This window comes from Sturnira hondurensis, unplaced genomic scaffold, assembly GCF_014824575.4.
Source record: "Sturnira hondurensis isolate 20B ecotype Veracruz unplaced genomic scaffold, ASM1482457v3 Scaffold0022977, whole genome shotgun sequence".
Classification (NCBI taxonomy): domain Eukaryota; kingdom Metazoa; phylum Chordata; class Mammalia; order Chiroptera; family Phyllostomidae; genus Sturnira; species Sturnira hondurensis.
In genome coordinates, this window is record NW_028095608.1 from 2,037,561 (window position 1) to 2,049,803 (window position 12,243).

The 12,243-nt window shown below is 47.0% G+C and overlaps 1 protein-coding gene across 1 annotated transcript in view; it reads right to left on the bottom strand.

The window, feature by feature from the left end:
• HEATR1 (HEAT repeat containing 1) overlaps window positions 1-12,243 on the bottom strand; it is a 49,278-nt gene that overhangs the window by 7,732 nt on the left and 29,303 nt on the right. The window contains exons 25-36 of the mRNA XM_037037299.1: window positions 11,319-11,422; window positions 11,018-11,161; window positions 10,354-10,472; window positions 10,125-10,246; window positions 8,588-8,716; window positions 6,700-6,930; window positions 5,851-5,977; window positions 4,346-4,506; window positions 2,135-2,181; window positions 1,904-2,027; window positions 911-1,051; window positions 126-415 (exon numbers count right to left, since the gene is read on the bottom strand). Of these exons, the coding sequence (XP_036893194.1) occupies window positions 126-415; window positions 911-1,051; window positions 1,904-2,027; window positions 2,135-2,181; window positions 4,346-4,506; window positions 5,851-5,977; window positions 6,700-6,930; window positions 8,588-8,716; window positions 10,125-10,246; window positions 10,354-10,472; window positions 11,018-11,161; window positions 11,319-11,422 (1,739 nt within the window). The remainder of the gene's footprint in view (window positions 1-125; window positions 416-910; window positions 1,052-1,903; window positions 2,028-2,134; window positions 2,182-4,345; window positions 4,507-5,850; window positions 5,978-6,699; window positions 6,931-8,587; window positions 8,717-10,124; window positions 10,247-10,353; window positions 10,473-11,017; window positions 11,162-11,318; window positions 11,423-12,243) is intronic.

Sequence of the window (12,243 nt, forward strand, 5' to 3'; positions counted from 1 at the left end):
GAAGACCCTTCCTTTAGCAAGTCTAATTTTATATGACTTCCACTTAGAGACAACAAAGTCACTCAGGTGTTCCTCCCAATCTGTACCAGAACGCCCGTGTGAGGGCTCCTGCCTGTCCCGCATACCTGGGGAGCTGGGGGATGGCCAGGGCCCCCAGGGTGGAGGCCACCTCCGCCACACACAGCAGGGCACTGCCCAAGACGTTCTTCTCATCCTTCTTTTCGGGGGCGATCAGTCTCACAGCAGTGTTCAGCACTGGGACAAAAGGCTCTGGGTTTTCTGCACCAAAGTTCTTGCATAAAAGCTTCAGTGTAAACAAAGCCGTCTGTCTGTTTACTGCTTGCTCTTCTGCCCCCTTTTTTTCACGCTGCACAATGGCCAGAAGGACTGGAACCAGGTTTAGGAAATGGTAAACCTGAAGAGGACAAAATTCCCAAATAAATAAAGCCAGAAAATCACAGTTAGTCCACTTTCCACTGCTCCTGCTTGAGACAGCCAAAATGGAGGTCAGGCCGAGAGGCCCTGAGCCACTGGAATGCACACGTGACTTTCTCCAGCTGATGGACTGACCACCATGCCAACGCGTGTGTTTGTGACCAGTTTCTGATTCCTACCAAATGCCGACGGGTTTGGCCTGAGCATGCATTGGAGCTGCCCTAGCCAACTAAGGCACAGTAAGGTCCGTATTACAGGAGGACTCTGTTAGGCCTGCAATTCCATTCTAAGAGCTCTTAGAACACACGGACACACTCCTGTCAGAATTACTATCCCATCTGGAAACACTCGTATCACAGCACTGTATTCAGGTAACAATCTGCTTAGTTAGAGTGAACCACAGAGAAGCTTAGGGACGTAACGCAGCTCTGACGGAGCGCAGAGGCGCAGGGTCGGACACCGTGCCCGCACTCACAGTCGTCTTCTTCCAGGACACTTTCTGCTGGAGCTTGTTGTTCAACAGGTCCATGGCTTTCCGACGGACAGACGGCAGCGGGTTACCCAGCAGCCCTGTCATCACAGGAATGAACGTTTCTGTGGGCAGCAAGGCATTGACCTAGAGAACAGTGGTATGTTAACAATGGCAGAAACTAGGAAAAAAGGAAGATGAACTCAAATTGACAGGCTTCTGTTCTCTGTATACCTGCTAGGTACCAGGCATTTTGAAACACACTTTCTTATTTATTTCTTACACTAACCTTTCAGGTGGGCATTACTAATCCTGTTCACCGGGAAACACACACACACACACAGAGAAAAAGAACTGATGCTCAGAGGTAGCAAACTGCTGGGTGCCGTGCAGCCGAGTGCTTCCAGCAGCCTTGGAGCCCCGGTCCTGGTGTCGAGGCCAGCGACACCTCCCAGAGATACAGGCCCTCTCTGGCGGGCACTTTCCTCTCATTCTACTTGAACAAGTGGAACATTACGTTGTATTACATGACTGAACAATAAAAGCGTGGTCTTTACTGAGACACATGCTCACATACATACTCAATAGGAAAACTGTCTTCCCGACTAATTCATTTCTGGTCATTAAGAGATTCTTCTCCAAGAAAGATCTAAGCTGCATTATATGAAGAGAAGCCATGGCTAAGTTTATTTCTTAAAAAAAACAAACTTACTTATTTATTCTTAGAGAGAGGGAAAGGGAAGGAGAAAGAGTGGGAGAGAAACATCAATGTGTGGTTGCCTCTTGTGCACCCCCTACTGGGGACCTGGCCTGCAACCCACGTACGTGCCCTGACTGGGAACTGAACTGGCGACCCTTTGCTTCACAGGCCCATGCCCAATCCACTGAGCTACACCAGCCAGGGCTAAGTTTATTCTTAAAGTAAAGCTGTGCTAAATCACTTCACAATGACATAAACACAGCAAGGACCCACAGAAGATGGGCAGAAGCCAGACCTACCTTGTCTAGCACGTCGTAAGCTTTGCTAAGGAGTGCTCGCCAGAACTTCCCGGTGAGCTGGTCCGTGTTCTTCTCCACAGACTGGGCAACAGTGTTGATGTAGCCAAGGACCGCCTCCAGCAACCTGAAACACAGGAGGCTCTTGAGCGCACTGGGCGCCCTGCTTCCAGCTTTCTGACCAGTTGGAAAAGTTATTTCCAAAGAGGAATTGAAAAGAGAAAAGCAACATACCTCTGTTCAAGGCCTTTTAAAACTTGAGGGCCACCACTTTCAACCACCTAATTTGTAAAGAACGCATCATTAGAACAGTATGGAAGCTGGTGACAGAAAATCACTTGTAGTGGGCACAATGAAACCTCTAACACAGGGCTGTCAAACTAATTTTCACGAGAAGCCATACCAGCCTCGGGGTTGCCTTTAATTTGAGGACTGTATAAACGTAATTACTCCTTAACTCGGGGCAAGGAGCTCGGTGCTGCTGCTGGGTAGCAACAACGTGCTGGGTGGGTAACAAGGTGGAGGGTCAGACTCGGCCTCGGGCCTTGAGTTCCCACCGGTGCTCTAACACCACTCATTCACACTTCCCACGGCACCTGTTTTCTGACATTATAATTTAACCAGACTCAGATCTCCCCATCATACTGTAATAACTCCATTTCCTTAGTATATTGGAGCTCATTATATTCTTCAGGTATTCGTAATATTTGTAAAGGATGACGAAGATCAAAAAAGTATACCAAGCAATCAATGATCATTAACTGATACCTAGCCATTGCAAAATGCCAATCATTCTCTAGCCCTCACCCAACTTTGAGAGAGCCCCGCTGCGTTTCCCCGTGGACTGCTCCCCAGCCCTGCTCTCCCCGCAGACCCGAGCCTGTGGCCAGCAACGCGCTCTTCCGGCCACACTGGGTTTCTGAGGCCCATTCTACCGACCTAGGCTGCTCCTGTTCACTCACTTTAAGTACACGCAGTATCCTCTGTATACACGACTTTCTTATTCATTCAGCTGTCGGCAGACATTTACTTTACGTCCTTTCTCTCAGTAACAATGCTACAGAAGACAGCTTTTGTCTCCCTGAGCATCCAAAGTTTTTGTGGTGTACACACCTGGGAGAGGGAGCCAAGCACCTGCCGCGTGGCTGGACCTGGCCACACTTTCACGACTCACAGCACCCAGCTTTGTGTGCAGAAATGCCTGTGTCCCCACAGCCTTGCCACCTCCTACTATGACTGGACGTCGCAGTGGCACTTGTTTATTAACCTACAGTGTTTTTTACCAGGAAGGGACTTTTTCGTGCTTTTACTGGTCACGTGAGAGTCCCCCTCGGTGAATGCACGTGCTCTGCCGGTTGTTCTAAAGGAAACCGGTGCTTCCGGATTTACACGCAGCCGTCTTCTCTTGGTGGCTTTCTGTTGAGGTGAAGCTTTCAAGAAATCCTTCTCCTCTCTCTGGTCACAGTGATAGCCCCCAATTTTCTTCTCACAGTTCTAAGTATTCCTTTCCACCCTGAAGTTTTGAATCTGCATAAAACTGCCCTTTCTTTACAGTGTGACATTGTCTTTTCTTCCCCACATGGATAATAAATAGCACCAGCTGCGGTGGTCACAGGGGTCTCTCCCCTCACCGCTTTGGGACGCATGTGCCCCTTCTCCCGGACACACCAGTGTGCCTGGACGCACATCCAGTCCCGCTAAGCCCCTGCGATCTGCTCAAGAGGTAACAACAGCACGTAACTCAGACCTGCTCTGTGGAGCTGCTCTGTGTTCCTAGTCACCGTCTTCCTTCCTCTCAACGTTCCTTTAGTCCCTCATTTTGTTTCTGTGTCTCCTTTCACTCACTGAAGTTTCTCACACACACACACACAGAAAGGGGCACGAGTCCCACCCACAGAGCTCACTCCTTACGGAGAGGAGTGGCCTGTCACGGAGCCTCAGAACCCTCCTGCCCCACACAAACTCCGCCCTTCCTTCTGACCCACATAGCTGCTTTGCTGCTTTTGAACTAGAACCAGAGGATTCATTGTCAGTGTTTGCCCTCTTTCCCTCAATGTCATGTTGCAAAGGGTCGTCAGGTGTCACGTCACTGGGGCTCACCCATGTGTCCCTTTATATGACACTTCATCAGTCGGATCACTCAGATGCTGCCAGTTCTGGGCTCCCGTGAACATCCAGACGTCTCCTGGAGCACGGGCATGCATTTCTGTGGGTGTCTGCCACTTGAGGACAGAGTTACTGAGTCATCAACGGTACAGAAATACAACCTTAGCAGACCACGCCACACGGCTTTTCAGAGTGATTTGTACTATTTTTCCTATTACCTTAAAAGGCATGCCTCATGTTTTCATGATATTTGCCAAGCTCTTTCTCCTAGTTTCAAGCACTGTTCCTTTAGAAAAAGCAAAATCACTGTATCACAAACATACTGAAAGAACACATCACCTTTCGGATAAAATGACCGGAAGCCAGGAGCTGGGACATAAAGGACACTGACAAGAATTTAAAATGCCGCAGTTGCTTGCTGGTGTGGGTGTCCACATTAAAAACCTGCAGGATTTCCTCTGGTGACTTGCTCTTATCAGGCACGGCTTTGGGAACGGTTTCTGAAGAAGAACAACAGAACAAGTGACCACACTCATCCTCCATCTGAATCTTCAGTGCAGACAGAGACAAAGGCATACAGTTTTCAGAAAGATAATTGTTTTCCTATCACACCGTGTTTTCCCTCTTCTAAATTAGTGAAAGACATGAATATAGTCACCAAGAGAAATGAACGAAAAACCAGGGTGATGAGATAAGCAAATGGAAGACAGAAATACTACCCAAGATGTCTGTAACTGTGGGCTCCACACTCAATCTCTGCAGCCTCAGAGGCACTGATTTGGTGGCCCACAACAGACTGAAGTCTCTAACTTTTATTTCTAAAAGGTGGAAGATGTCCTAATGCCTTGTAGAATCCTATGTTGAAATGGATCTAATATAAAGGGGTTGGGCCCTGGCTGGGTGGCCTATTTGGTTGGAGCATCACCCCACACACCAAAAAGTTGCAGGTTCGATCCCCAGTGGGGGCACATATGGGAGGCAACCACTCAGTGAGTCGCTCTGTCTCTCCCCCACTTCTTCTCTCTCTAAAGCCATCAAACACATCCTCGGGTGAGGACTAAAGAAGGAAGAGTTGGGGTGCAGTGGCTGGGGTCCAGGGTGGGCTCCTTAAAGTCCACAGTCCCAGCGTGACTCACCATGGAGACTTCTTCCTTTAGCGTGTCATTACCACACAGTTCTCTAGGCTCCTTCCCATCTGTCCCTGAGCCGACTGTAAGATGAGGCGAGTCACTGCCTGGCTAAGCAGGGGACACAGGGCCAAGGGCTGGCCACACAAAACCTGTCCCTGTAGCATCCTTAGACCCTTGTCTGGAAGTGCCCTGCTGCTCTGCTCTGATGGGCAGAGAACCAAGAACATGCACCACATCCAGCCAACGTCACTGGTGCTGCAAATGTTCTTCAAGTCTCCTGCACACAGCGGAATTTTCAGTTACCAGTGCTGTGGTATCCAACTGCTTCTCTTCTTGTAAATGTTTTCACGGGTATTTTAAAGGGAAGCTAAGATACAGCTAAGAAGGCCCTGGTAATAACCTGCTGTCATTTTACCATAATTCAGACTAGGCATCTGAAACACTCAGCTTACACATCAGCGCAAAGGCACAGAGCTACAGACGCCAATGTGTGAGGAACGACCAGCAAACATCCTACTGAGATGTAGTACTCACCTCTTCTTTCCGTAGATTTGAGGAAGTACACAATCACACACCCAAATGAAAAGTTATTAACTCACTTCTCACTTTAAAAAATCTGTCCTCAAGGTGCTCTCGGGGTTCTCCGGGTCTCTGGGCTCTCTGTGTCTCCCAAGCTCTCAGGCTCAACAGTAGCTACTGCGTATTTAGACTCACCTTCTTTTTCTTCTGGCAGCTTTGTCAAGTACTGGAGGACATTCATCAAGCTCTGTATCTGATGCTGGACACTAAATTCACAGCAGACCGAAATCCAAAACTCAGTGTCTGCTTCTAAAATAGCATCCTGTATAGAGAACAAAGGTAATAACACTGATTCCATCAAATTTGTCAGTTAGTAAATACAGATAAGGGCAACGTCTTAAAAACATTTCTTCGGACACAAAGTCGCTGCCTATGGTCACAAGTGTCACCAGAGGAATGAGCTGCCGGGCTCCTTACATTAGAAAGCCCACCTGTGAGAAACGCAGGGGCACAAGCCCAGGACAATCTGCACTGCGGCTTCCAGCAGTCTGGACACACCGCCTCACAGAGAGCCGGCCTAGTTCTGTGAAGTCACCTACAAACAGCCCTGACCCCTAAGCCCCATCCATCCTCCCCTGTCCCAAAAGGGCTACTCAAGGCAATCACCTGTGTCTCAGTAATTTTAGCCACCTGACGCACCTTCTTTCCCTTAAAAATGACTTCAAACCCACCGTCAAGAGACAGAGTTTAATCACTTACAGCTGTGCTCGGTTGGGCTTAAAGTGAAATCACCCAGCAGGACACCAGGCCTGCTTCTTAGAAAAGTCAAACCACCCTCAGATGTCGGCGGCTAGTGAGGAATTCGGAGCCATGGGCTCTGCAAACTATTTTAAAGAATGACACAGACCCCCTTACAAGCGTTCTGAGCAAGCACTGTTAAGTAATGTGCATTGACCATTGCCAGCCCTATTTAAATAAGCTTGGGTATGTTACAAAACCTGTGTGAAACATCACTTCTTTCTTATCCCCACCCTATATTCTGACCTTCTCTCCATAGGCAGCCGCCAGCACTGTTTTAGTGACATATTGTTCAAAAAGTAAGACGAGGAGAACCCAGAGGAATCTCTCTGCACCGAGTGTGTCCACAAGCTGAACAAGGACGGGCAGGCGCCTGTGCTCTGGGACGTGGGGCAGTGCATCCACAAACACATTCATGATTTTCACCACGATGTTTTCCACGTTTCTCGTGACTTCTCCAGAGTCTCCACCATCAGACTGCGGAGTGGGAAGCAGGGTCAGTGAGTAGAAACAAGTAACCCTTCACCCCCCACAAAACAGGCTTCAGAAGGGTAGGACGAGTCTTTGTGTGTGCCCAAGTTATGGAAAGAATTCACATAACCAAAGACCGATCAGTAAACAGTCAAAGAGTATAAATCACATCCCAGGCACTGGGCCCTGAGGGGAACACAAAGTGTGAGCCCTGCCCCAAGAGATGCACCAGAAAGAAGACATGGGTGTGGACAGAGAACGGCAGGAAGTGGATGCCATATGCCCGGCACCGAGAGCAAGCCTGCCCTCCGGACACCTGAGAAGCTGCAAAACCCAGGCAGGATCTGTGCTGTGCTCAAGAAGAAAGGGTCCAACTGAGTCTGAGGGAGCACAGAAAGGCCAAGGACCCGGTATCCCTCAGAACAAGTTCCACCTGCTCTAGTCTGGTACTGGTGTTCACGGCAGAGCTGCCTGATGAATAAAGGAATGAATGCATAACCCAGCGCCCCTCCTCCTGCCCCAGTTCTCTGCTCTCCTCCAAGTCACCCACATGCCAGTCTCCGCACCGAGCACGTTCCTGGACCGTGCCTCTGCGGGTGCCACTGTCGGCTCTGTCACGGCACTGGGCAAACTGACGCTTCTCGCGCCCCACTTCACACTGTTGCTTGCAGGGCGCTGGGGTCAGCCTGGCCCCTAGTCTGGGCTCTTCAGCGCTTATCTATTCTACCAGCAGATCCAGTATCAGGGCAGTTACTTTCCTTTTTTTTTTTTTAATTTTTTACTTCTTTTATTTTTTTTAAAGATTTTATTTATTTATTTACCTTTAGAGGGGAAGGGAAGAGGGAGAGAAACATCAATGTATGGTTGCCTTTTGTGCGTCCCCTGCTGGTAGTTAGCCTGCAAGGAACCGGCCTGCAACCCAGGCATGTGCCCTGACTGGGAATCGAACCGCGATCCTCTGGTTCGCAGGCCTGTGCTCAATCCACTGAGCTACACCAGCCAGGTACTTTCCTCTTTTATATACGGTATGTCCTAACTCGCTGACACGTTTGACACAGAGAATACCAGTCTAATACCAAGATTAAAAGGAGACAGTGCTGAGTATGGTCATCCCTGGAATGGTCGATCGTTAACACAAGACCAGTAACAATGGAGGCAAACAAAAACTCAAGTAGATGACCAACCTCTTTCACCCCCGAGGCCACTTTTTAGTTTCAAACTGTCCACTCCTTACTGGCAGTGACTACGGCTCACTTATTTTTTTGAGCACTTAGCTCTTAGAGAGCGCTTGGCAAATGTCTGTCGAATTGCACATTAACAACTTTGCCACTGTAGATCTACAACTTTCTATCTCCATCTCCTACACAGTGTGTCATCAAAATGATGCAACGTCCTGAAATACACAGTAAATGTAAATTCACTTCGTCAGAATAAGGTCAAGATATTTTTGTAGTTACACCCTTGTAGAATGCACATTTATTTATATTCTTGGAAAAGAATTATTTCCAAGATTACTTCTTAGCTTCATCATCTAAAACTTAAGAGGCACAAATACCTGAGAATTTCAGAAAGGCTTTTAAATGTCATTCACTTACTACTACTCAAATTTCACACTACGTAAAACTTTAACAATAATGCTAATGATGGTCTAAAGACATTTTACCTGAATAAGTGCTGGAATAACCATTTTCACTGTCTTGTTAATAACTTGAAAACTGTAAGTATCATCGAGACGCATGACGCTGGCTCCCATAAACGTAAAAATGGACATAATATTATGTAGAACTTTATCCTGAAAGAAAATATATCTGTCAACATTTTCTATTTTAAACACATCAAATACCGATGGTTCATTATAACTCAGCAATGAGAAATAATGCAGCTTTAAAATGGGTAAAGGACTATTTCCCCAAAGACAGGTGAACAGTCAATAAGCTCAAGAAAAGATGCTTGACATCATTAGTCATGAGGGAAATGCAAAACCCAGACACCCCCTCACACGTACTGGGAGGACTGTACTGGGACGGCGAGGGCGCAGAAATCAGAACCCTCACACACTGCTGCTGGGCGCAGAACAATGCAGCTGCTTTGGGAAACAGTCTGGAAGTTTCCCAGTTAAAATTAGCAAATGACCCAGCAATTCCACTCCAAAGAGAACTGAAAACACGTACACACAAAACCTCATTTACAAATGCCCTCTGCAGCATAATTTTACCACAACAGCCAAAAAGTGGAAACAGCTTAAATGCCCTTCCTATACACATGATGAAATACTATTCAGCCATCAAAAGGAATACTGACTGATTCAAGCTTCAACACAAATGAACCTTGAAAACACTACGCTAACGAAGTGAAAGAATCCAGACACAGAAATGGCTACGTATGGAATGAGCCCATTTACAGACAATGGTGGGGTGAGAGACAGAACAGGGACTGTGTGCTACTGGCTGATGAAACTGTTTTGGGAGCAGATAATTATGATGGTGATACAACTTTGTGGACAGAATCAAACCATTGAATTGTACACTTCAAATGGGCGAATTTTATGGCACAAATTATACTGCAATAAAAACAATGGAAAAATGTCAATGATTCTTAACCATTTCTGGATTATCGCCCCCTTTGAGAGCTACTGACTTTCTTTCAAGGGAAAAAAAATTCCCATATATAAGCACATGATTTCAGTAGATCAAAAGACACCCTCATACTCACGGAGAACCCTGGGTTAAGAACCTCTGACAAAGATCTCCACTAGGAAAGTAATGTTGATCTCTCCAAAATTCTTTAAAAGATATACTCCTTTGACATAATCTCTTTAAGGTAGCTCATAAGCAAGTGAGTTTTCGTAAGTCACTGTTTGAAAGCTGTCTGAGGACAGATGGCAACAGCGATCTTTCCCCACAGCGCTGACTCCACCACTGACCAGAGAGCGTTACGTGGGCCAGGCACTGCGCTCAGTGATGACAAAACCATCCAGGGTGTCTTCAACGTCGTGCTGAGAGGAAGGCTACCATTAACTCCCACTTTACAAAGAGGGACTGAGGCTCAGCAAACTGTCTCAGCAAACTCTAGTGAGAGGCAGGGCTGGGAGCCCACCGGCACTGTGAGACCCCCAGTCCACCGGCCTCGAACAGTGAGCACCTGTGCGTGTCCATGGACAGCAGAAGCGCCTGCTGACGTCCTCTGCCACTAGTACTCACGGGAAATATTCCGGCCACAGTCCCCAGAAGTAAAAGGGCATGGTGATGGGTCTGAGGCATCTCGGAAACGCGGATGCACTGAACGATCAACTCCACGTTGAACTTCTCCTCATCCAGAACGTCTAGAGTGTGAGAAGTAAGCAACCTCTGAGTGGCAGGCACCGTTCCCCTTGACGTGGACGACTCCTCCGCCCACCCCCTCCAACATAGCACCAACGCCCACACGTACCTTTTGGTACTCTCCCGCCGTCTGGAGAGAGTTTCTGGCAGATGTTGAGCAAACAGCTGAGAATTAACTGTTTGGTGTATTCCAAGTTTCCCTGCTCTGGTGGCAAAGGTTCTAAACACCTGCAGGACCCCAGAAGAGAAACAATGGGATGTGAAAGTTGCCCCACATCAGTCAGTGATGTGCCAGTGGCCACATGATTTCAGAGCCACATGATTGCACTCATACGTGGGATAATAAAAGTAAAAATTAGACACAGAAAACAATATGGTGGTTACCAGAGAAAAGGGGGCTGGCTGGGTAGTAACGGGGGTCAAACACATGTGGTGGGCACACAATACAACGTAAGAGATCATATACTACCTGTATGATCTTATTGGCCAACGCCACCCCAATAAATGTAATAAAATAAATAAATAAAAATTAAAAAGAAATACGTCCATAAACGCAAGTTAAGGGGAGCAGGTGAGTGCGTGGCTATTTCCTACACAGTGCAGGATGAGAGTGAGAGTCTGGGGCCCTGGCAATGGCACCTACGACCATTCTTCTGATCTTTCAACAACGGTCCTTAATTTTACAGACCAGCGAAGCACGACAAGAGAACATTCAATAAAATGAGGAGGACTCAGAATCCCCTCCCCTCCTCGACCACGGGCAGGGTCGTCACCTTGACAGCAGGCTGAAAAGCGTCGGTACCAGCACCTGAGGGTTTCTGAGCTTCTTCTTGTGCTGCAGCAATTCAAGGATGAGGGTTACTCTTTGCCAGTAAGAACTTCCAATCTCCTGGACAGACTCCAGGTCTTGTGATTTTCTGGGAAACAGATATGACACCAAATTAGAAAAACAATGACCACCAGTGCTGAGAAAAAATATGCCTGATTATGCCAAATTGATGGGCATGGAAAAACGAACGGTTTCTTAGCACTCAAGGCCCAGGACAGCACGCTTTCCCTGCAATCACAGCTTACTTCTGCTGCATTTTCTGCCTCCTCGTTTGCTGAACTGTGCCCAAGGACTTAGTTTTATCTGGTGGCTCCAGTTCTATCCTGACTTGTTCAGCATTAACGGAAATCTGAAACAAAAAGAATAAAATGCTAGTGATACAATTCATGGTATAATATTAGAGCAGTGAACACTGATTAGAAGAGATGCAATGAAAATGTCTAAGTTCCCTTTCACACCTCCCTACGACTCCAGAGCCTAGGCCGATCCCCAAAGGCAACCACTGCTGAAAACTCCTTACGTATTCATTTGGACATGTTCTACGTGCAGATCGCTGGGTAAAGATTTAAAAAACAAAAACACAGGAGCATATGATACACATTGCTCTGCAACTCCATTTCACTTAGTTTATCTGAAAAATCTAAGTAAATAACACTAAAATTCCGAGAAATGCTGAATCAGGATACTAAGACTTTACCATATCCTCACCCTTTGGGAATGTGTTTTCCTACAAAACACAGAACAGAAAACCAGGTGGTTACTCTGATACACGGCTAGGTTTCCGAGTACTTTCAAACCAATGAGGAGGTGCTAGTGTCATCGCACATGCGTCCCGAGACAACTCCTGAGGTCAGGCACAAGCAAGCAGGACCAGTTGAACACCAGGCCCCACACGCATACTCCTACCCCTGCACACAAAAGGCAGATGCCCCAACGCCAGGAAAATCCAAACTAACACACAAACCCCACCTGGTTAAAACCATAAATAGTTCATATACTAGAAATATCGGTGGAAACCTTTCATTTTGATTAAGCGCTTCTCTGTGACCAAATTTTCTGTGATTTAGTTCATGGTTACATTTGACTTCCTAAAAACAATGGAGGATGTTTAAACATGTGTTACTTTGAAGAGAAGAAAAATTAATAAATTACAAAACACTTGCAACTTAC